The sequence below is a fragment of the Oncorhynchus mykiss genome, chromosome 16, assembly GCF_013265735.2.
Source record: "Oncorhynchus mykiss isolate Arlee chromosome 16, USDA_OmykA_1.1, whole genome shotgun sequence".
Taxonomy (NCBI): Eukaryota; Metazoa; Chordata; class Actinopteri; order Salmoniformes; family Salmonidae; genus Oncorhynchus; species Oncorhynchus mykiss.
The window spans coordinates 64,515,109-64,538,781 of record NC_048580.1 but is presented as its reverse complement, the minus strand read 5'-3'; the positions used below and the strand labels follow the sequence as shown (position 1 = coordinate 64,538,781).

The window sequence follows — 23,673 nt, the reverse complement described above, 5'->3', positions numbered from 1 at the left end:
TTTCACCACGACCGGCGATCAGAGTTTACCCACCTATTTCTTTACCACTACATCAATGCTGAGAGAGTGCACTAACAACTATATACTTATCATGCTGTGGGTGGACCAATGACCAATGAGGATGGAGATGAAAAAACTCAACAACCAAAAAAGAACTGTGTGGGTGTCTGCTCTTTTTCAATTCATCCCTAATTCCTCTGCTTCTTAAACCCCTAAATATACCCTTAAACCAGGGCTTTGATTTCCCTCTGCATTGGCCCAATTTATCCCTGACTCTAAGCATTCACTGTTATCACTGTTCCTAGAACAGCCTGTACTCCACTGAGCCAGATCTGAAGCCTGTTTGAGCAGGGCGAGAGAACACATCCCAGATCAGCCGTTAGAGCGGTGAGCACTCAGACTGTCTGTGAGTCCAATTAACACCATGGCAGATTGGGTGAACATTTACAACAGATTCAGTGTTGGAGCTTTCTAACATGTTGACAGGTACATAAAGAAAGAGGGAGGGAGGGAGGGAGGGAGGGAGGGAGGGAGGGAGGGAGGGAGGGAGAATGAGAGGGAGAGTGACATAGAGAGAGTGACTGAGTGACAGAGGGAGAGAGAGAGAGAGAGAGAGAGAGAGAGAGAGAGAAAGGGAGAGGGAGAGAAAGAGAGAGGGAGAGAGAGAAAGAGGGAGAGGGAGAGGGAGAGAGAGAGGAGGGAGAGGGCGAAAGAGGGAGAAAGTGGGAGAGAGAGAGAGAGAGAGAGAGCGAGAGAGAAAGAGAAAGAGGGAGAGAGAGAGAGAGAGAGAGAGAAAGAGGTAGAGAGAGAGAGCGAGAAAGAAAGAGAAAGAGGGAGAGAGAGAGAGAGCGAGAGAGAAAGAGGGAGAGAGAGAGAAAGAGGGCTCTCTCACACCCTCCCTCACTCTGTCTCATGTCCCTCAGGAAGTTAACTGTCATAACCCTGGATAATAGAGACGGACGGGATGACGAGAGAGAAGGAGAGAGGGAGGTAAAAATAGGAGTGAAAGTGATGTAGGTAGTGCTGCTATGGAATGAAGAAGGTAGCAGCAGAGAGAGATATGATGTCTGGGCAGAGGAGCCTCCGAACTGCATCCTAAATGATAACATTATTGCTAGAGAGACAGTATCAATAATACAATCATCTAAATTCTAGATGAATGACTTGCTGCCTTCTTCTTCCTCCTCCTTTTTCTGACCACCCCCCCCCCTCCCCATTACACTCACAGAAGCTCCAAAAGAATAATGACATTTCAAATGTCATATTATGTCTATATACAGTGTTGTAACGATTATCCCTCTCTGGAACAGCTGATGCTCTGTGTTCTGACCTGCTTTTGGTCTGTAGCGAGGAGACACACACACACACACACACACACACACACACACACACACACACACAGGTGAAGCAGCCCACAACACTGACCGCAATGACCTGCAGTACTGATGTCTCCCCAGCAGGTGGTATAAGACACCACATCCCCAGCTGAGTGCAGTACCGTCCTACTTTCACTCTGATGAGTGCTGACTCCTGCAGGATGGGATAGGGCCAGACAGAGGCAGTCTGCAGGGATGAGTCCTTATCAATACAGTACAATCTGCTCAGCCTGACTGACTGATGAGCTGCATGTATCACTGTAACACAAAGCAATCACCACCACTGTTCTGTAAATGCTCCTAACTAGGAGTACACTGGTCAGATAGCAATGACTGGCTTCCAATACATCCCCCTCCCCTCACCACTCCACACCACTCCCAACCCAATGCACATTGAGGATGATGACGATGAAGATGAGGGTGAGGAAGGTGTTAGGGTGTAGTGCAGTCCGTTCCATCTCTGCCAAACATGCAGGAGTGTTCACAATTTTGTCGGTTTATGTCCCCTTTGTGCGTATTAGTAAATGTATTTGTGTGTGTGTGCGCGTGTGTGTGTGTGTGTGTGTGTGTGTGTGTGCGCGCGTGTGTGTGTGCGTGTGTGCGTGTGCGCACGTGTGTGTGTGTGTGCGCGCGTGTGTGCACGCGCGTGTGTGTGTGTGTGCGCACGCGTGTGTGTGTGTGTGTGTGTGCGCGCGCGTGTGTGTGTGTGTGTGTGTGTGTGTGTGTGTGTGTGTGTGTGTGTGTGTGTGTGTGTGTGTGTGTGTGTGTGTGTGTGTGTGTGCGTGCGTGTGAGCGCGTGTGTGTGTGTGTGTCTCACCGTTTTCTCTGGCTGCAGAGGGCTCGTCCAGAGTCATCTGCTCGGCCAGTTCAGACAGGGAGTCGTCTACGGGCCGGGTGCTGCGGAGAGACATGGACAGCCTCCGCTTGATGATCTTCATCCTGTCCATCTCACACAGCCAGGGGCCCACGGCCTAGTGGAGAGAGACACAATAATAACACACTCAATCCTCAAATCTACTTGAAGTCATCGTCTTCACCGTCATCATCATTAATAATACATTCAGATTCTCATACGGGACCTGCACTGTATTCAGAGTTCTAAAGTGCAACCATTTTGGAGTTTTCATGTAGGAGCACCAGTGCACCCTGGGAAAATAACTCCCCCAGATAATAATTGTTGTAGTGATGTTTCACTGCACCGTTGATCCCGAGCGCAGATTCATTCGCCTCATGGCTGCACCAGAAGCCTCATTACTACATGGCTGCACCAGAAGCCTCATTATTACATGGCTGCACCAGAAGCCTCATTACTACATGGCTGCACCAGAAGCCTCATTACTACATGGCTGCACCAGAAGCCTCATTACTACATGGCTGCACCAGAAGCCTCATTACTACATGGCTGCACCAGAAGCCTCATTACTACATGGCTGCACCAGAAGCCTCATTACTACATGGCTGCACCAGAAGCATCATTACTACATGGCTGCACCAGAAGCCTCATTACTACATGGCTGCACCAGAAGCCTCATTACTACATGGCTGCACCAGAAGCCTCATTACTACATGGCTGCACCAGAAGCATCATTACTACATGGCTGCACCAGAAGCCTCATTACTACATGGCTGCACCAGAAGCCTCATTACTACATGGCTGCACCAGAAGCCTCATTACTACATGGCTGCACCAGAAGCCTCATTACTACATGGCTGCACCAGAAGCCTCATTACTACATGGCTGCACCAGAAGCCTCATTACTACATGGCTGCACCAGAAGCCTCATTACTACATGGCTGCACCAGAAGCCTCATTACTACATGGCTGCACCAGAAGCCTCATTACTACATGGCTGCACCAGAAGCCTCATTACTACATGGCTGCACCAGAAGCCTCATTACTACATGGCTGCACCAGAAGCATCATTACTACATGGCTGCACCAGAAGCCTCATTACTACATGGCTGCACCAGAAGCATCATTACTACATGGCTGCACCAGAAGCCTCATTACTACATGGCTGCACCAGAAGCCTCATTACTACATGGCTGCACCAGAAGCCTCATCACTACATGGCTGCACCAGAAGCCTCATTACTACATGGCTGCACCAGAAGCCTCATTACTACATGGCTGCACCAGAAGCCTCATCACTACATGGCTGCACCAGAAGCCTCATTACTACAGCAGAAAGTGCTTGATTCTAGCTCGAAACTGTTCAAAAGATCCCATATTACCAGAGCACTGTTTCTCTTCCCATGGTGGATTGGGGGGGGGGGGGGGGGGGTCGCATTTTACCTTCATAAAGCATGTCGCTGGCCATTCTAAAACTACTCACGGCCGTTATTTGTCACATGTGCAAAATACAACAGGTGTAGTAGACCTCACAGTGAAATGCTGAATACAACAGGTGTAGTAGACCGTACAGTGAAATGCTGAATACAACAGGTGTAGTAGACCTTACAGGTTGAAACTGTCAGTGAACACACTTGCCAGTTGGTCAACGCATGCTCTGTGTACACGTCTTGGTAATCTTTCTGGCCCTGCAACCTTGTGAATCTTGACCTGTTTAAAGGTCTTACTCACATCGGCTACGGAGAGCGTGATCACAAGGTTGGCCGGAACAGCTGGTGCGCTCATGCATGCTTCAGTGTTGCTTGCCTTGAAGCGCATAGAAGTCATTTAGCTCATCTGGTAGGCTCATGTCACTGGGCAGCTACTGGCTGGGATTCATTTTGTGGTCCATCATACTTTGCAAGCCCGACGAGCGTCAAAGCCGGTGTAGTAGGATTCAATCTTAGTCCTGTATTGATGCTTTGCCTGTTTGATGGTTCGTCAGAGGGCATAGCAGGATATCTTGTAAGCGTCCGGGTTAGTGTCCTGCTCCTTGAAAAAAGGCAGCTTTACCATTTAGCTCAGTGCAGATGTTGCCTGTAATCCATGGCTTCTGGTTGGAATATGTACATACAGTGAGAGAAAAAAATATTTGATCCCCTGCTGATTTTGTACGCATGTCAAAAATGTATTTGCATTTTAATGAGGGAAATAAGTATTTGACCCCCTCTCAATCAGAAAGATTTCTGGCTCCCAGGTGTCGTTTATGCAGGTAATGAGCTGAGATTAGGAGCACACTATTAATCTATTAATCTCAGTTTGTTACCTGTATAAAAGACACCTGTCCACAGAAGCAATCAATCAGATTCCAAACTCTCCACCATGGCCAAGACCAAAGAGCTCTCCAAGGATGTCAGGGACAAGATTGTAGACCTACACAAGGCTGGAATGGGCTACAAGACCATCGCCAAGCAGCTTGGTGAGAAGGTGACAACAGTTGGTGCGATTATTCGCAAATGGAAGAAACACAAAATAACTGTCAATCTCCCTCGGCCTGGGGCTCCCATGCAAGATCTCACCTCGTGGAGTTGCAATGATCATGAGAACGGTGAGGAATCAACCCAGAACTACACGGGAGGATCTTGTCAATGATCTCAAGGCAGCTAGGACCATAGTCACCAAGAAAACAATTGGTAACACACTAAATCTTGCAGCGCCCGCAAGGTCCTCCTGCTCAAGAAACCACATATACATGCCCGTCTGAAGTTTGCCAATGAACATCTGAATGATTCAGAGGACAACTGGGTGAAAGTGTTGTGGTCAGACGAGACCAAAATGGAGCTCTTAATCATCAACTCAACTCGCCGTGTTTGGAGGAGGAGGAATGCTGCCTATGACCCCAAGAACATCATCCCCACTGTCAAACATGGAGGTGGAAAAAATTATGCTTTGGGGGTGTTTTTCTGCTAAGGGGACAGGACAACTTCACTGCATCAAAGGGGCGATGGACGGGGCCATGTACCGTCAAATCTTGGGTGAGAACCTCCTTCCCTCAGACAGGGCATTGAAAATGGGTCGTGGATAGGTATTCCAGCATGACAATGACCCAAAACACACGGGCAAGGGTACAAAGGATTGGCTCAAGAAGAAGCACATTAAGGTCCTGGAGTGGCCTAGCCAGTCTCCAGACCTTAATGACTTGGAGAAGATCTGCAAAGAGGAGTGGGACAAAATCCCTCCTGAGATGTGTGCAAACCTGGTGGCCAACTACAAGAAACGTCTGACTGATTGCCAACAAGGGTTTTGCCACCAAGTACTAAGTCATGTTTTGCAGAGGGGTCAACTACTTATTTATCTCATTAAAATGCAAATCAATTTATAACATTTTTGCCATGCTTTTTTCTGTATTTTTTTGTTATTATTCTGTCTCTCACTGTTCAAATAAACCTACCATTAAAATGATAGACTGATCATTTCTTTGTCAGTGGGCAAACGTAGAAAATCAGCAGGGGATCAAATACTTTTTTCTCTCACTGTATGGTCACTGTGGGGATGACATCATCGATGCACTTATTGATGAAGCCGGTGACTGTTGTGATGTACTCCTCAATGCCATCAGATGAATCCCGGAACATCCCGGAACACCAGTCTGTGCTAACAAAACAGTCCTGTAGCTTAGCATCTGTGTCATCTGACCACTTCCATATTGAGCGAGTCACTGGTACTTCCTGGTTAAATTTTTTTTTGGGGGGTAGGGGTTTACCCCCTTTTGCTCCCCAATTTCGTGATACCCAATTACGGTCTTGTCTCATCGCTGCAACTCCCCAACGGGCTCGGGAGAGGCGAAGGTCGAGTGATGCATCCTCCGAAACATGACCCGCCAAGCAGCGCTTCTTAACACCCGCCCACTTAACCCGGAAGCCTTCCGCACCAATGTGTCAGAGGAAACACCGTTCAAATGACGACCGAAGTCAGCCTGGAGTCGCTGGGGAGAGACGAACCAAGTAAAGCCCCCACTTGCTAAACCCTCCCCTAACCCGCATGACGCTGGGCCAACTGTGCGTTGCACTATGGGACTGCAGGTCAAGGTCATTTGTGACACAGCCTGGGATCGAGTAAAGGCGGGGTTTTATGACTGATGTCATTATCACAAACGTCACGTTCTTAAAAGGACAGTGCACAATTTTCAGTGTATCTCAATAGGAAGGTAGGTTTCTACATTATGTAAAAGCATTAACATTCTACAAATGTTTTTATTTATTTCAATTACAGATATTTGTATCAACATTATAGCTTTTTATAATTGACAAATGTCTTTACCGTTTTACATATGTGTTTTTACGGTACAATCAATCGATTTAAAAAAAACATTTTCTGGTGCTCTTATATTTTATGTTGTGCTCCTAACTTTTTTAAGTTGGGAGCACCAGTGCTACAAATGAAAAATGTAAATAACATTTTGTAATAATGACAATTTTAACAATTCTGAATGAACAATGAACACTTTTATTTTAACCTAATATAATACATAAATAAAATGACAATTAAATCCATTTTAATCCCACTTTCTAGCACAATAAATCTGAATAGTTTTGCAAGATACTGTAAATACACACACATATGAGGAAAACATAAGCCCACAAACACACAAAGAAAGCAACCCAACAAAGCCTGACTATATGCAGAGGAGACCCCCTGTTGGCTCTATGGCAGCCGAGCCAGCTGTGCCATGATATAAACACTACTCATTAACTACAGCATTCAACACAACCAATCCATCCAACACAATCACTGGCATACATACAATATAGAATGTATACTGTGTGTCTTTGTGCATGGGGTGTGTGTTTATGAGTGTGTGTTTGGGTATGGGGATTAATATGTCCCCCAAAAATATGTGTGCAAGCTTTTTGAGTTTGAGTCATAGAGTGTGTGTGTCTTTGGCATGTGTGTGTGTGTGTGTGTGTGTGTGTGTATGTGAGTCACTCAATCTGTATGTTATGTTTCTCTGTCTCTTGTTCCTGCCCCCCCCCCCCTCCTCTCCTCTCTGCTGGCCTAAAGGGAGAGGCGACCATGGCTGAGTATTTCTGTCTCTGCTCCACTTCCCTGCCCCCCCCCCCCCCCCCCCCTCTCCTCTCTGCTGGCCTAAAGGGAGAGGCGACCATGGCTGAGTATTTCTGTCTCTTGTTCCTGCCCCCCCCCCCCTGTCCTCTCTGCTGGCCTAAAGGGAGAGGCGACCATGGCTGAGTATTTCTGTCTCTTGTTCCTGCCCCCCCCCCCCCCCTGTCCTCTCTGCTGGCCTAAAGGGAGAGGCGACCATGGCTGAGTATTTCTGTCTCTTGTTCCTGCCCCCCCCCCTCCCCTCCTCTCCTCTCTGCTGGCCTAAAGGGAGAGGCGACCATGGCTGAGTATTTCTGTCTCTTGTTCCTGCCCCCCCCCCTCCCCTCCTCTCCTCTCTGCTGGCCTAAAGGGAGAGGCGACCATGGCTGAGTATTTCTGTCTCTTGTTCCTGCCCCCCCCCTCCCCTCCTCTCCTCTCTGCTGGCCTAAAGGGAGAGGCGACCATGGCTGAGTATATCTGTCTCTTGTTCCTGCCCCCCCTCCTCTCCTCTCTGCTGGCCTAAAGGGAGAGGCGACCATGGCTGAGTATATCTGTCTCTTGTTCCTGCCCCCCCTCCTCTCCTCTCTGCTGGCCTAAAGGGAGAGGCGACCATGGCTGAGTATTTCTGTCTCTGCTCCACTTCCCTGCCCCATAGGGCTCGGGACTCTCTCTCTCTCTCGGCACCCTGCTCTTTGTGTGTCCAACCTTAGACGTTTCAACAAAAACCATTCATCCTTTCAGTCTGTCTTTCAGCGCTATAGAGGCACATGGATGTCTCACAGAGACGTATTCACACACAACGCTATATCAGAATCACATGGATGTCTCACAGAGACGTATTCACACACAACGCTATATCAGAATCTGGATCTTCAAACTTACTCAGTAAGACAAACCGTGTGCTATGAATGTGAATTTGAATTCATGTAACTCTATGCAACAACAAAAAAACACGATGAACTTGACACTAATTCATACACACTCTCTCACAGCAAGAGGAGAATGTGGTATTGTCTGCCTGCCCATTGAGGCTACCGGAGAGAGAGAGACAAGGAAAGGGGGAGAAAGAGGTTTTTATTTCAGTCCATCCAACTCTGAATTATCTGCAGTGAATAAATCACCCTCTCATTTGCATGTTTCCCAGAGTCCATAAGGAGATAAGCATACGATTGGCTGTTCGGATAAATTTCCTATGTGAACTCTGTGACCTATCGTCATCCAGGAATTAAGAGAAGAAAGCGATTTTGGGTACACATGCTAATGCAAACACACACACACAATAATGAATGGTTTCACCAGGCTGGTCTTATCTCTGTTGAATTACCATGAGCAGTGATGCCATGTGAATATCATTAACCATTGGAAGAGGAAAACACGCCCCGCCCTTTTTCGGGGGGGGTGGCCTATGGGGAACTGTTTGAGTGTTACAAGCACTATCCCCTGGTCTAATAGGATGCTTCCACACCAGCCTGGGTAGTTGTAACAACGTCCATCTCTGCCACTTCAGACCTAAAACTCAAAGCTGTGGAACAAAAACCTTTGGACATATTAAAAAGTCCCATGTTCACATACCCTGTACACATTCTTATCTTTAGCTAATATATTATGTAAACCATTCTCAGATTATAGATGCTGACCAGTCTATAGCTGCTCGACTTTGCCAGATAAGGTCTGTGCTTCCTGCTATGACATCATCTCACCCAGATGGACTTGGTACCAGGAAGCATTTGGCAGAAGTGTGCCAGAAAATGTGGGCTATGACATGTTCTGCTGCTGACCCCACATGACTCAGGTTATCCAACACACTGGCTGTATTCGACAGCTTCAAAACCGTGATGTATCATGAGTACACTGTGACTGACTGATCTACAAATAATATTGAGTAGTTATTTATGATGCAAGGTAATTGTAGATCAGTCAGTCTCAACTGCTCTTTGAAGTCGGCTGTAAGTTTGAACGAGCACATTCACTCACAACAGAGGCCTAGCAGTCACAGAGTTTGGCCCTGTGAGCATTACACTCACTACATGGAATAAACCGACCTTGTGCTACGTAGTACACTTACCACCGTAAATGTGGCTTTCCAACTAAATGCAAAATGTGAGTAAAAGTGATCATTTCTACACAATGGCATGTACATACTACGCTAACGTGTAATTACATAGATTAATCAAATTATAGTTACACTGGTTAGTATAAGGCCTACTGACTGGTTAGTATGAGGCCTACTGACTGGTTAGTATGAGGCCTACTGACTGGTTAGTATAAGGCCTACTGACTGGTTAGCATGAGGCCTACTGACTGGTTAGCATGAGGCCTACTGACTGGTTAGTATAAGGCCTACTGACTGGTTAGCATGAGGCCTACTGACTGGTTAGTATGAGGCCTACTGACTGGTTAGTATGAGGCCTACTGACTGGTTAGTATGAGGCCTACTGACTGGTTAGTATGAGGCCTACTGACTGGTTAGCATGAGGCCTACTGACTGGTTAGTATAAGGCCTACTGACTGGTTAGCATGAGGCCTACTGACTGGTTAGTATGAGGCCTACTGACTGGTTAGTATGAGGCCTACTGACTGGTTAGTATGAGGCCTACTGACTGGTTAGTATGAGGCCTACTGACTGGTTAGTATAAGGCCTACTGACTGGTTAGTATGAGGCCTACTGTCTGGTTAGTATGAGGCCTACTGACTGGTTAGTATCAGGCCTACTGACTGGTTAGTATCAGGCCTACTGACTGGTTAGTATCAGGCCTACTGACTGGTTAGTATCAGGCCTACTGACTGGTTAGTATAAGGCCTACTGACTGGTTAGTATAAGGCCTACTGACTGGTTAGTATAAGGCCTACTGACTGGTTAGTATGAGGCCTACTGACTGGTTAGTATGAGGCCTACTGACTGGTTAGCATGAGGCCTACTGACTGGTTAGTATGAGGCCTACTGACTGGTTAGTATCAGGCCTACTGACTGGTTAGTATCAGGCCTACTGACTGGTTAGTATCAGGTCTACTGACTGGTTAGTATCAGGCCTACTGACTGGTTAGTATAAGGCCTACTGACTGGTTAGTATGAGGCCTACTGACTGGTTAGTATGAGGCCTACTGACTGGTTAGTATAGGGCCTACTGACTGGTTAGTATCAGGCCTACTGACTGGTTAGTATCAGGCCTACTGACGGGTTAGTATCAGGCCTACTGACTGGTTAGTATCAGGCCTACTGACTGGTTAGTATCAGGCCTACTGACGGGTTAGTATCAGGCCTACTGACTGGTTAGTATCAGGCCTACTGACTGGTTAGTATCAGGCCTACTGACGGGTTAGTATCAGGCCTACTGACTGGTTAGTATCAGGCCTACTGACTGGTTAGTATCAGGTCTACTGGCAGGCATACATTTCCCTAGAGTGAAGCCACTTCATACACACTTATGTTCAAGAGGTATTGATTACGATTCTAAAATCACTGAGTACAACCCTACAGACAGAGAGAGAAGAGAGGGTCTATAGAGAGAAGTACTTGAATCGGTTATAGAACCCATTGCCCTTTATGGTTGTGAGGCTTGGAGTCCGCTCAACAACCAAGAATCCACAAAATGGGACAAACACCAAAATATCCTCTGTGTACAACGTAGAACACCAAATAATGCACGCAGAGCAGAATTAGGCCGATATCCGCTAATAATCAAAATCCTTAAATTCTACAAACACCTAAAAGGAAGTGATTCCCAAACCTTCCATAACAAAGCCATCACCTACAGAGAAATTAACCTGGAGAAGAGTCCCCAAAGCAAGCTGGTCCTGGGGCTCTGTTCACAAACACAAACACACCCCACAGAGCCCCTGGACAGCAACACAATTAGACCCAACCAAATCATGAGAAAACAAAAAGATAATTACTTGACACATTGGAAATAATTTACAAAACAAACAGAGCAAACTAGAATGCTATTTGGCCCTAAACAGAGAGTGCACAGTAGCAGAACACCTGATCACTGTGACTGACCCAAAATTAAGGAAAGCTTTGACTATGTACAGACTCAGTGAGCATAGCCTTGCTATTGAGAAAGGCCACCGTAGGCAGACCTGGCTCTCAAGAGAAGACAGGCTATGTGCACACTGCCCACAAAATTAGGTGGAAACTGAGCTGCAATTCTTAACCTCCTGCCAAATGTATGACCATATTAGAGAGACATATTTCCCTCAGATTACACAGATCCACAAAGAATTTGAAAACTCCTATATCTACTGGGTGAAATACCACAGTGTGCCATCACAGCAGCAAGATTTGTGGCCTGTTGCCACAAGAAAAGGGCAACCAGTGAAGAACACACACCATTGTAAATACAACCCATATTTATGTTTATTTATTTTCCCTTTTGTACTTTAACCATTTGTACATCGTTACAACACTGTATATAGACATAATGACATTTGTAATGTCTTTATTCTTTTGGTGTAATGTTTACTGTTCATTTGTAATGTTTATTTTATTTTTGTATATTCTCTACTTCACTTGCTTTGGCAATGTTAACATATGTTTCCCATGCCAATAAAGCCCATTGAATTGAATTTAATTGAGAAGAGGGGGGCTATAGAGAGAAGAGGGGCGCTATAGAGAGAAGAGGGGGCTATAGAGAGAAGAGGGGGCTATAGAGAGAAGAGAGGGGCTATAGAGAGAAGGGGGGGCTATAGGGAGAAGAGGGGGGCTATAGAGATAAGAGGGGGGCTATAGAGAGAAGAGGGGGCTATAGAGAGAAGAGGGGAACTATAGAGAGAAGAGGGGGATATAGAGAGAAGAGGGGAGCTATAGAGAGAAGGGGGGCTATAGAGAGAAGAGGGGGCTATAGAGAGAAGAGGGGGGCTATAGAGAGAAGAGGGGGGCTATAGAGAGAAGAGGGGGGCTATAGAGAGAAGAGGGGAACTATAGAGAAAAGAGGGGGGCTATAGAGAGAAGAGGGGACCTATAGAGAGAAGAGGGGGCTATAGAGAGAAGAGGGGGGCTATAGAGAGAAGAGGGGGCTATAGAGAGAAGAGGGGGGCTATAGAGAGAAGAGGGGGGCTATAGAGAGAAGAGGGGGGCTATAGAGAGAAGAGGGGGGCTATAGAGAGAAGAGGGGGGCTATAGAGAGAAGAGGGGGGCTATAGAGAGAAGAGGGGGGCTATAGAGAGAAGAGGGGGGCTATAGAGAGAAGAGGGGGGCTATAGAGAGAAGAGGGGGGCTATAGGGAGAAGAGGGGGGCTATAGAGAGAAGAGGGGGGCTATAGAGAGAAGAGGGGGGCAATAGAGAGAAGAGGGGGCTATAGAGAGAAGAGGGGGGCTATAGAGAGAAGAGGGGGGCTATAGAGAGAAGAGGGGGGCTATAGAGAGAAGAGGGGGGCTATAGGGAGAAGAGGGGGGCTATAGAGAGAAGAGGGGGGCTATAGGGAGAAGAGAGGGGCTATAGAGAGAAGAGGGGGGCTATAGAGAGAAGTGGGGGGCTATAGAGAGAAGTGGGGGGCTATAGAGAGAAGAGGGGGGCTATAGAGAGAAGAGGGGTGCTATAGGGATGAAGAGGGGGGCTATAGAGAGAAGGGGGGGCTATAGGGTGAAGAGGGGGGCTATAGGGAGAAGGGAGAAGGCAATAAAGACATGAAGAGAAAGAGGGGATAGACGGAGGCATAGACAGACAGATTCTCTTCTGGGGTTCAGTCAGTCCCAGTCTGACTCGGTGTGTGTGTGTGTGTGTGTGTGTGTGTGTGTGTGTGTGTGTGTGTGTGTGTGTGTGTGTGTGTGTGTGTGTGTGTGTGTGTGTGTGTGTGTGTGTGTGTGTGTGTGTGTGTGTCTAGTGTGTTTTAGCGTTGAGGTAAGGGTTCACTCCTAGTTCTAGATCAGTCACTCCTGGGGAGGAGAGGAACACATCTGATTTATTCCAGTCCCTAACACAGTTTTAGGGTTGCTAGGTTACGGCCAGGGAGCGCAGAGGTGGCAGAGAGAGAGAGAGAGAGAGGAAGGACTTGAGAATTCACTGTTCTCATTCCGGAACCCCTCCCTGAGTCACATTATCCATCTCTCCTCTGCCTGTTTCTCTCTCTCACTCTGTCTCTCTCTCCTCTGCCTGGCACTCAAGCTGGCAGAGACTACTGCGGTGCTAAGCAAGAGCCGAGGACTCGACTGCCAACCACCAGCTACCAGCCCACACACATACACACGCACACGCACTAACACACACACACACACACACACACAATCACATTGCCAACGGACACACACCTACTTAACATCAGGGACAGCCAAGACCCAGGGCCCAGAACCACTGGCATGCAGACTCCAGACTGACTATCAGTCACCAGCAGACTACAGTTGCCAGACAGACAGACAGACAGACAGACAGACAGACAGACAAGCAGGCAGACAGGCAGGCAGACAGACAGACCACCAACAGGCCAATAAGAGCCAGACCAAGAGAAAGCACACAGAGACAGACAAGCACCAAGAAGCCAGACTAGACCCAAGTGCCTGAGCCAGGCATCAGAACCAGACACACCATCCACAGGACAATAATAGTCAGACCAGTCAGAACAGAACTGGAGGCTCACCAGACCGGCTAGACCAGACAAGCAGAGTTCAGCTACCCAGCTCTACAGACACCAGCTCTCAGCTGCCTGTATCAGACACCAGATACTCTCTCTGGGATCAGGAACCAGATCTGTGTAACTAAACATACATAGAGGAAGACAGGCTTTCCACTGTCCAATACTGCATGTTCTATCTCTCCTTCTCTAACATACACACGGGCAATTATGGATGTTACATTAACATGGATGTTACATTCTCACTGAATGTGTGTGTCTATAGTACACCCTGGGGGGAGTGTATACCCAAGAAGTGTGTGTCTATAGTACACCCTGGGGGGAGTGTATACCCAAGAAGTGTGTGTCTATAGTACACCCTGGGGGGAGTGTATACCCAAGAAGTGTGTGTCTATAGTACACCCTGGGGGGAGTGTATACCCAAGAAGTGTGTGTCTATAGTACACCCTGGGGGGAGTGTATACCCAAGAAGTGTGTGTCTATAGTACACCCTGTGGGGAGTGTATACCCAAGAAGTGTGTGTCTATAGTACACCCTGTGGGGAGTGTATACCCAAGAAGTGTGTGTCTATAGTACACCCTGGGGGGAGTGTATACCCAATAAGTGTGTGTCTATAGTACACCCTGGGGGGAGTGTATACCCAAGAAGTGTGTGTCTATAGTACACCCTGTGGGGAGTGTATACCCAAGAAGTGTGTGTCTATAGTACACCCTGGGGGGAGTGTATACCCAAGAAGTGTGTGTCTATAGTACACCCTGGGGGGAGTGTATACCCAAGAAGTGTGTGTCTATAGTACACCCTGGGGGAGTGTATACCCAAGAAGTGTGTGTCTATAGTACACCCTGTGGGGAGTGTATACCCAAGAAGTGTGTGTCTATAGTACACCCTGTGGGGAGTGTATACCCAAGAAGTGTGTGTCTATAGTACACCCTGGGGGGAGTGTATACCCAAGAAGTGTGTGTCTATAGTACACCCTGGGGGGAGTGTATACCCAAGAAGTGTGTGTCTATAGTACACCCTGTGGGGAGTGTATACCCAAGAAGTGTGTGTCTATAGTACACCCTGGGGGGAGTGTATACCCAAGAAGTGTGTGTCTATAGTACACCCTGGGGGGAGTGTATACCCAAGAAGTGTGTGTCTATAGTACACCCTGTGGGGAGTGTATACCCAAGAAGTGTGTGTCTATAGTACACCCTGGGGGGAGTGTATACCCAAGAAGTGTGTGTCTATAGTACACCCTGTGGGGAGTGTATACCCAAGAAGTGTGTGTCTATAGTACACCCTGGGGGGAGTGTATACCCAAGAAGTGTGTGTCTATAGTACACCCTGGGGGGAGTGTATACCCAAGAAGTGTGTGTCTATAGTACACCCTGGGGGGAGTGTATACCCAATAAGTGTGTGTCTATAGTACACCCTGGGGGGAGTGTATACCCAAGAAGTGTGTGTCTATAGTACACCCTGTGGGGAGTGTATACCCAAGAAGGAGGACTTCCACATATTAGCATGCTGGATAAATAAAGCAAAAAAGAATATAGTTTTGGGTGTTACATTTCTTCAACTACCTAACACAGTTTTGGGGTTGCTAGGTTACGGCCAGGGAGCTGCAGAGAGAGAGAGAGAGGGAGAGAGGACTTGAGTTCAGTGTTCTCATTCCGGAACCCCTCCCTGAGTCACACTATCCATCTCTCCTCAAAATCCATCACATCCTACAACCAGTATGGATGTTACGAATATCCTAACTCTGACTAAGGATACTGACAATGAAAAGAGAAAAGCCCAAACCTTGATGAAAGTTAGCTTCACAGAGAATGTTTGAAGATGATCCGATGTAAGGTGCATGTTTTACAAAAGAAAATCCTAAAAAACGTTATGATGTACATTGTGTGTCCCAATCACCCCCCATATCTTAACAAGACTGAAGAACTAGCAAACAAAACTCAGCAATTGGTTATGTATTGCTTCTTTAGGATCTCATCTTCATAACTAGCTGGAGGACAGCTGTGAGTGGAGAAACCACTTCTGTCAGCTCTTTCAAAAAGCCATGAACTGTGACTGACTGAAAATATTGTTTTTTGACTTGGCCTCTTACTCTGAAATGGGCGAAAGTCATGCAGTTTTCTTACTTTAATGACAAATAAAGCCTGAACTCCAACATATAGACAATATATAGACAATATATAGACAATATATAGACAACATATAGACAATATATAGACAATATATAGACAATATATAGACAACATATAGACAACATATAGACAATATATAGACAACATATAGACAACATATAGACAATATATAGACAATATATAGACAATATATAGACAACATATAGACAACATATAGACAATATATAGACAATATATAGACATATAGACAATATATAGACAACAAATAGACAACATATAGACAACATACAGACAATATATAGACAACATATAGACAACATATAGACAATATGTAGACAATATATAGACAACATATAGACAATATATAGACAACATATAGACAATATATAGACAACATATAGACAATATATAGACAATATGTAGACAACATATAGACAATATACAGACAACATATAGACAATATATAGACAACATATAGACAACATATAGACAATATATAGACAATATATAGACAACATATAGACAACATATAGACAACATATAGACAATATATAGACAACATATAGACAACATATAGACAATATATAGACAACATATAGACAATATATAGACAACATATAGAAAATATATAGACAAAGAATTATGAACGTGGTTTAATTTGGGCATGCTCAGGTTGACTTTTCCACTGAATCGCCCACATGCAGCCATAAACAAATGTATACACACACACACACACACACACACACACACACACACACACACACACACACACACACACAGTAGCAGAGCAGAGCAGAGCCGTGTGTTTACATACAGTGGAAGTCAGAAGTTTACATACAGCTTAGCCAAATACATTTAAACTCAGTTTGTCACAGTTCCTGACATGTAATCATGGTAAAAATGACCTGTCTTAGGTCAGTTAGGATCACCACTTTATTTTAAGAATGTGAAATGTCAGAATAATAGCAGAGAGTGATTTATTTCAGCTTTTATTTCTTTCATCACATTCCCAGTGGGTCAGAAGTTTACATACACTCAATTAGTATTTGGTAGCATTGCCATTAAACTGTTTAACTTGGGTCAAACATTTTGTGTAGCCTTCCACAAGCTTCCCACAATCAGTTTGGTACATTTTGGCCCATTCCTCCTGACAGAGCTGGTGTAACTAAGTCAGGTTTGTAGGCCTCCTTGCTCGCACACGCTTTTTCAGTTCCGCCCACAAATTTTTTATAGGATTGAGGTCAGGGCTTTGTGATGGCCACTCCAATACCTTGACTTTGTTGTCCTTAAGCCATTTTGCCACAACTTTGGAAGTATGCTTGGGGTCATTGTCCATTTGGAAGACCCATTTGCGACCAAGCTTTAACTTCCTGACTGATGTTGCTTCAATATATCCACATATTGTTCCATCCTCATGATGCCATCTATTTTATGAAGTGCACCAGTTCCTCCTGTGGCAAAGCACCCCCACAACATGATGCTGCCACACCCATGCTTCACGGTTGGGATGGTGTTCTTCGGCTTGCAAGCCTCCCCCTTTTTCCTCCAAACATAACGATGGTCATTATGGCCAAACAGTTCTATTTTTCTTTCATCGGACCAGAGGACATTTCTCCAAAAAGTACGATATTTGTCCCCATGTGCAGCTGCAAACCGTAGTCTGGCTATTTTATGGTGGTTTTGGAGCAGTGGCTTCTTCCTTGCTGAGCGGCCTTTCAGGTTAAGTCAATATAGGACTCGTCTTACTGTGGATATTGATACTTTTGTACCTGTTTCCTCCAGCATCTTCACAAGGTCCTTTGCTGTTGTTCTGTGATTGATTTGCACGTTTCAGACCAAAGTAGGTTCATCTCTAGGAGACAGAACATGTCTCCTTCCTGAGAGGTATGACGTCTGCGTGATCCCATAATGTTTATACTTGTGTTCTATTGTTTGTACAGATGAACGTGGTACCTTCAGGTGTTTGGAAATGGCTCCCAAGGATGAACCAGACTTGTGGAGGTCTACATTTGTTTTCTGAGGTCTTGGCTGGTTTCTTTTGATTTTCTCATGATGTCAAGCAAAGAGGCACTGAGTTTGGTATGACATCCACAGGTACACCTCCAAGCTTCTAAAACCATGACATCATTTTCTGTAATTTTCCAAGCTGTTTAAAGGCACAGTCAACTTAGTGTATGTAAACTTCTGACCCACTGGAATTGTGATACAGTCAATTATAAGTGAAATAATCTGTCTGTAAACATTTGCTGTAAAAATGACTTGTGTCATGCACAAAGGAGATGTCCTAACCAACTTGCCAAAACTATAGTTTGTTAACAATACATTTGTGGAGTGGTTGAAAAACGAGTTTAATGACTCAAACCTAAGTGTATGTAAACTTCCGACTTCAACTGCACATATGGCTTAGTGGCAAAGGGGAAATGGGCACTCAGTGCCACTCAGAGTCCTGCTTGGAGCAGCAGTCTGACTGAGGATGCATGAGTAATGAGTAAACAAGTCTGCCCCACTACAGAATCCATTTTCCTGGCCTTTCCTTCCAAATAATAACACACATACATATACACACAGCAACACTCACACACATGCATGCTGAGATACACACACATACACACTGAGATACACAAGCACAGAGATGTACACACACTGACATACACACACACACACACATACACACACACACACACACACACACACAATAGTGATAACATGCAAGACAGCCCACTCTCTTTATTAGGTCTCTGGGCTCCTCATCTGTTTCTTTCCTCTCCTCCTTCTTAATCTACACATCTTCCCAGGGAAAGAGGATAGCAGGAGGAAAAAATAGGATAGAGGGAGGAAAATAGGATAGAGCGAGGAAAATAGGATAGAGAAAGAAAAATAGGATAGAGAGAGGAAAATAAGATAGAGGGAGGAAAATAGGATAGAGTGAGGAAAATAGGATAGAGAAAGAAAAATAGGATAGAGAGAGGAAAATAAGATAGAGGGAGGAAAATAGGATAGAGGGAGGAAAATAGGAACGAGAGAGGAAAATAGGATAGAGGGAGGAAAATAGGATAGAGGGAGGAAAATAGGATAGAGGGAGGAAAATAGGAAAGAGAGAGGAAAATAGGATAGAGGGAGGAAAATAGGATAGAGGGAGTAAAATAGGATAGAGGGAAGAAAATAGGATAGAGGGAGGAAAATAGGATAGAGGGAGGAAAATAGGATAGAGGGAGTAAAATAGGATAGAGGGAGTAAAATAGGATAGAGGGAAGAAAATAGGATAGAGGGAGGAAAATAGGAAAGAGAGAGGAAAATAGGATAGAGGGAGGAAAATAGGAAAGAGAGAGGAAAATAGGATAGAGGGAGGAAAGAGGAGAGAGGGAGGAAAGAGGAGAAAGAGGGGAAAGAGGAGAGAGAAAAGGGAGGAGAGAGGGAGGAAAAGAGTACAAAAATACAAAAACAGACATGTATGGAATAGAGGAAAGAAAGTGAGCAGGGGAGAGATACATGATGTGTATTGAGAGAGAGAGAGAGAGAGAGAGAGAGAGGAGGGGGGGGGTCAAAGAGAGTACACAGAAAGAAACACCACATTAATTCCTTCTATATCCCTTAAAATGGAAAACAGCTGGGCCACAGTGGAAGACCCGTGGACCCATTAGAAGACTAAGGCTCTATGGACACTGTCTTCTTCATTAAACTTAGAAGCCATGGGTTATTGTAGCCTACCTACTGTTTCATAACTGGTTTATAAGTAGCATGGACAAAACAGTCTATGTCATTGTTTTTCTTCTGAATGAGAAATCGAAAAGATGTCACGCTCTGTTTCAACATGGGTGAGATAGGAATAGAATTCATGCCACCAATCAATCGAGTTCATGCAGTCGACTCGGGACAATAGAGGTGGTGAACATGGCGAAAAACGCATAAATATTTGCATGATTGGAATGTGATAAACTCCCCTCAGTCGTGAGAAACAGAAATTGAATAGATGATGTCATTACAAAGGCAGAATCTCTGTGACCAGAATCAACACTACACAGTGGACTGGACTGTGAAAGCAGGTTGAATATCGGCTACCCACTCTCAACACCTGGCTGCATCAACAAAAACAACCTCGCAGGCTTTCTCCCTGTAATCACTTTAACTTATTGATGGAAACTAGTGCACATGTAATTCTGCTTGAATCATGAGCCAACAGTTTTCATGCAACATTAAAAAAAAATTGCGCATCTTCTCTGACATGTAAAAAGGCCTGGGAAGCTCATAACCTCAGATATGTTATGCGGCTCACCAAGAACATACCGTATGTCCGGTGCACTTCTTCACCGGCTATAACGCCGTTATTAACCTGGATGGCAACGATCGCTGCGTATTATTTCTAACCCGGACATCCATTGACAACCACATCAATAATGCATCGGTCAATGATACTCCCACCACGGACGGTTTACCGGATCGTGAAGAAAAAATATAGACATTCATATCAGGATTATTTTATAGTATTACTAAATGACCATGATCTTAATTATGTTTTTGTTTTATATGTATTCTGGAATGCATGCAAGGTGCAACAAACAACACTGTCCCATTCGCGGACTGCCCATGTAGAGACTTCAGGCATCTATCTCTATGGCAGAGATCCAGCCAAGACTAGATTTCATCACAATTAGCTATAGTAGGCTAGTGAACTGGCTCTCAGGGATAACGCAATGGTCGAAATATTGAGTTAAAGCGCGATTCTCGGAACCCCGGCCTTTCCCTTTCACTCCGTCCCTCTCCTCGTGTTTTCCTGGAACAGAGCATCCGGAAGGGTAGAGTATGACAGGGCATACAAAAGTTAGAGAGAACAGTAAGTAGTCGAGATATGTGGAAGGTATGCACAAAATGAAATTTGATTTTGACCATTGGTTGATCTTTCCTGTGCTGTTTTTGGCTTAACCTACATGTGTAGCCTATAGAACACTGTTGGTGTAGATAGGTGAATAGCCCGCATAGCATGACCTGCTTTGTTGACTAGGTTATGGCTAGTGATGGTAGGCTGTCTGAGGCTGCTGGTTAGGCTGACTTTCCTAGTAGCCTTACAGAATCAACACCTTGCGCGTCTAAGCAGGCAAATCAGATAAATTAATATCATCCTGCTGCTAAACGCCACTGTAAAACTGCAATCTCAATAGGATCATAGCCCACGATTCGCACTAACCCGTCATGGTTAGCGTGAGTTGAACTTCAACTAACGGGTGACAACATTTAACAAAACTCAGCCACAAAATAATAACGTCAGTCACAGACATGGAAAAGCAACATTGTAACAATACGAACCTGAAAAGATCCGAATACGCGAGACTCAGTCCTGTAGATAGGGCAATCCAAACGATTGTATGCTATCCACTGCGACAAGTTTGTGCAGCTACCGTGGTAGCTTACGTGGTGGCAAGTGAAGGAGGTGGCTATGGAATACCTATAGGCCTATTTAATCACTAATTATTATTTAGACTATGTAAGAATATGTTCTACGGCTCTATTCGACCAGTGATTTTAAAATGGCTACACTATGGGTTTGTCTATTTGGCGCTGACGATAACACGGTCCCATTCCATTATCAGCCATATCGCCAGGATCCCAAGTGGAAGTGGTGTGATCCCGGAAAACACCGCAAAGGGTGTGTGTGTGGGCGGGGGTGGGGGCGGGGGGGGGGGGGGGGGGGGGGGGGGGGGCGGTGCAATTTGTGAAAAGACAGAATAAAGTTCGAAGAGCAAGACACAAGGGAAATTACCTTATTATTTTAGGCAAGTTTCATCCGAATGTGCACCCCTTATATCTTCCTGGTATTATTTTTCTTATGCATAATTGATTATCTGCAATTTATGGTAATTTAATCATAGATTCATATTCAAATCACTTGCTTATTCATAATTATCCAGACAAAAGGGAATACCTTAAGTGCCACAGGCTTGTGGTCCTTATTTCTGCCTTTTGTATAGTCCTATAATGATAGCTAGCATATGTCTAATAAGCATAATAGCTGCCTATAGAAAAATGAAGGGCGAGACGATAGATTAGAAGATATCTAGGCCACCACTTGTCCTGAATAATTATGGGGGATGTATAGATAATGGGCATCTGAGTAAAGCGAGTGATACAGTGTATGTGTGGGCTAAAGCCACTTTGATTTTGATTGGAGTGGAGGTGTAGTTCTGGACGGTTAGCCGGCATTGCGCTCAAAATTACGCACAGCGCGAGTAAAATGGAACACGTTTTGAGGCCTGTTCAGACTAAGGGTGTTTTCACACTTGGTCCCTTTCAGATCATTTTTGTGAACTCAGTGCAGTTCGACAATTTTTTTGTGCAGTGTGAACACTCCAAAGGAACTCAGGCCCTTCAAAAGAGCCTGGGTTCGGTTAGCTTGAATTCCGAGTTCCCGTTCCCTTCTTTTAGGGCAATGTGAACGCAAAGTGCCCCAAACTTGTTCAGTTGTCATTATTCCCGAACGACGCACTAGACTACTGCAACACCGTTTCCCTTGCCATAAACCCTCACTTACAGTTGAAGTCGGAAGTTAACAAACACTTAGGTTGGAGTCATTAAAACTCGTTTTTCAACCACTCCACAAATGTATTGTTAACAAACTATAGTTTTGGCAAGTTGGTTAGGACATCTACTTTGTGCATGACACAAATAATTTTTACAACAATTGTTTGCAGACAGATTATTTCACTTATAATTGACTGTATCACAATTCCAGTGGGTCAGAAGTTTACATACACTAAGTTGACTGTGCCTTTAAACAGCTTGGAAAATTACAGAAAATGATGTCATGGTTTTATAATCTTCTGCTTGCTAATTGACATCATTTGAGTCAAACTCAGTGCCTCTTTGCTTGACATCATGGGAAAATCAAAAGAAATCAGCCACGACCTACCTTCAACCTCAGTGCCTCTTTGCTTGACATCATGGGAAAATCAAAAGAAATCAGCCAAGACCTAAAAAAGAAATTGTAGACCTCCACAAACCTGGTTCATCCTTGGGACAATTTCCAAACGCCTGAAGGTACCACTTTCATCTGTACAAACAATAGTATGCAAGTATAAACACCATGGGACCACGCAGCCGTCATACCGCTCAGGAAGGAGACACGTTCTGTCTCCTAGATATTAACATACTTTGGTGCGAAAAGTGCAAATCAATCCCAGAACAACAGCAAAGGACCTTGTGAAGATGCTGGAGGAAACAGGTACAAAAGTATCTAAATCCACATTAAAATGAGACCTCTATTGACATAGCCTGAAAGGCCGCTCAGCAGGGAAGAAGCCACTGCTCCAAAACCGCCATAAAAAAGCTAGACTACAGTTTGCAGCTGCACATGGGGACAAAGGTTGTACTTTTTGGAGAAATGTCCTCTGGTCTTATGGAACAAAACTAGAACTGTTTGGCCATAATGACCATTGTTGTGGGGGGAGGCTTGAAAGCCGAAGAACACCATCCCAACCGTGAAGCAAGGGTGTGGCAGCATCATGTTGTGGGGATGCTTTTCCGCAGGAGGAACGAACTGGTGCACTTCATAAAATAGATGGCATCATGAGGATGGAACAATATGTGGATATATTGAAACAACATCAGTCAGGAAGTTAAAGCTTAGTCGCAAATGGGTCTTCCAAATGGACAATGACCCCAAACATACTTCCAAAGTT

The 23,673-nt window shown here is 45.0% G+C and overlaps 1 protein-coding gene across 6 annotated transcripts in view; it reads right to left on the bottom strand.

Moving 5' to 3' along the window:
* Window positions 1-21,631, bottom strand: part of LOC110519666 (cyclin-dependent kinase 17-like) — a 105,318-nt gene extending 83,687 nt beyond the window's left edge. For all 6 annotated transcript variants that reach the window (XM_036947550.1, XM_036947551.1, XM_036947552.1 and 3 more), the window contains exons 1-2: window positions 21,305-21,631; window positions 2,194-2,347 (exon numbers count right to left, since the gene is read on the bottom strand). In XM_036947550.1, coding sequence (XP_036803445.1) covers window positions 2,194-2,323 — 130 coding nt within the window. In that variant the 5' untranslated portion in view covers window positions 2,324-2,347; window positions 21,305-21,631. The remainder of the gene's footprint in view (window positions 1-2,193; window positions 2,348-21,304) is intronic.
* Window positions 21,632-23,673: the final 2,042 nt, after the last annotated feature.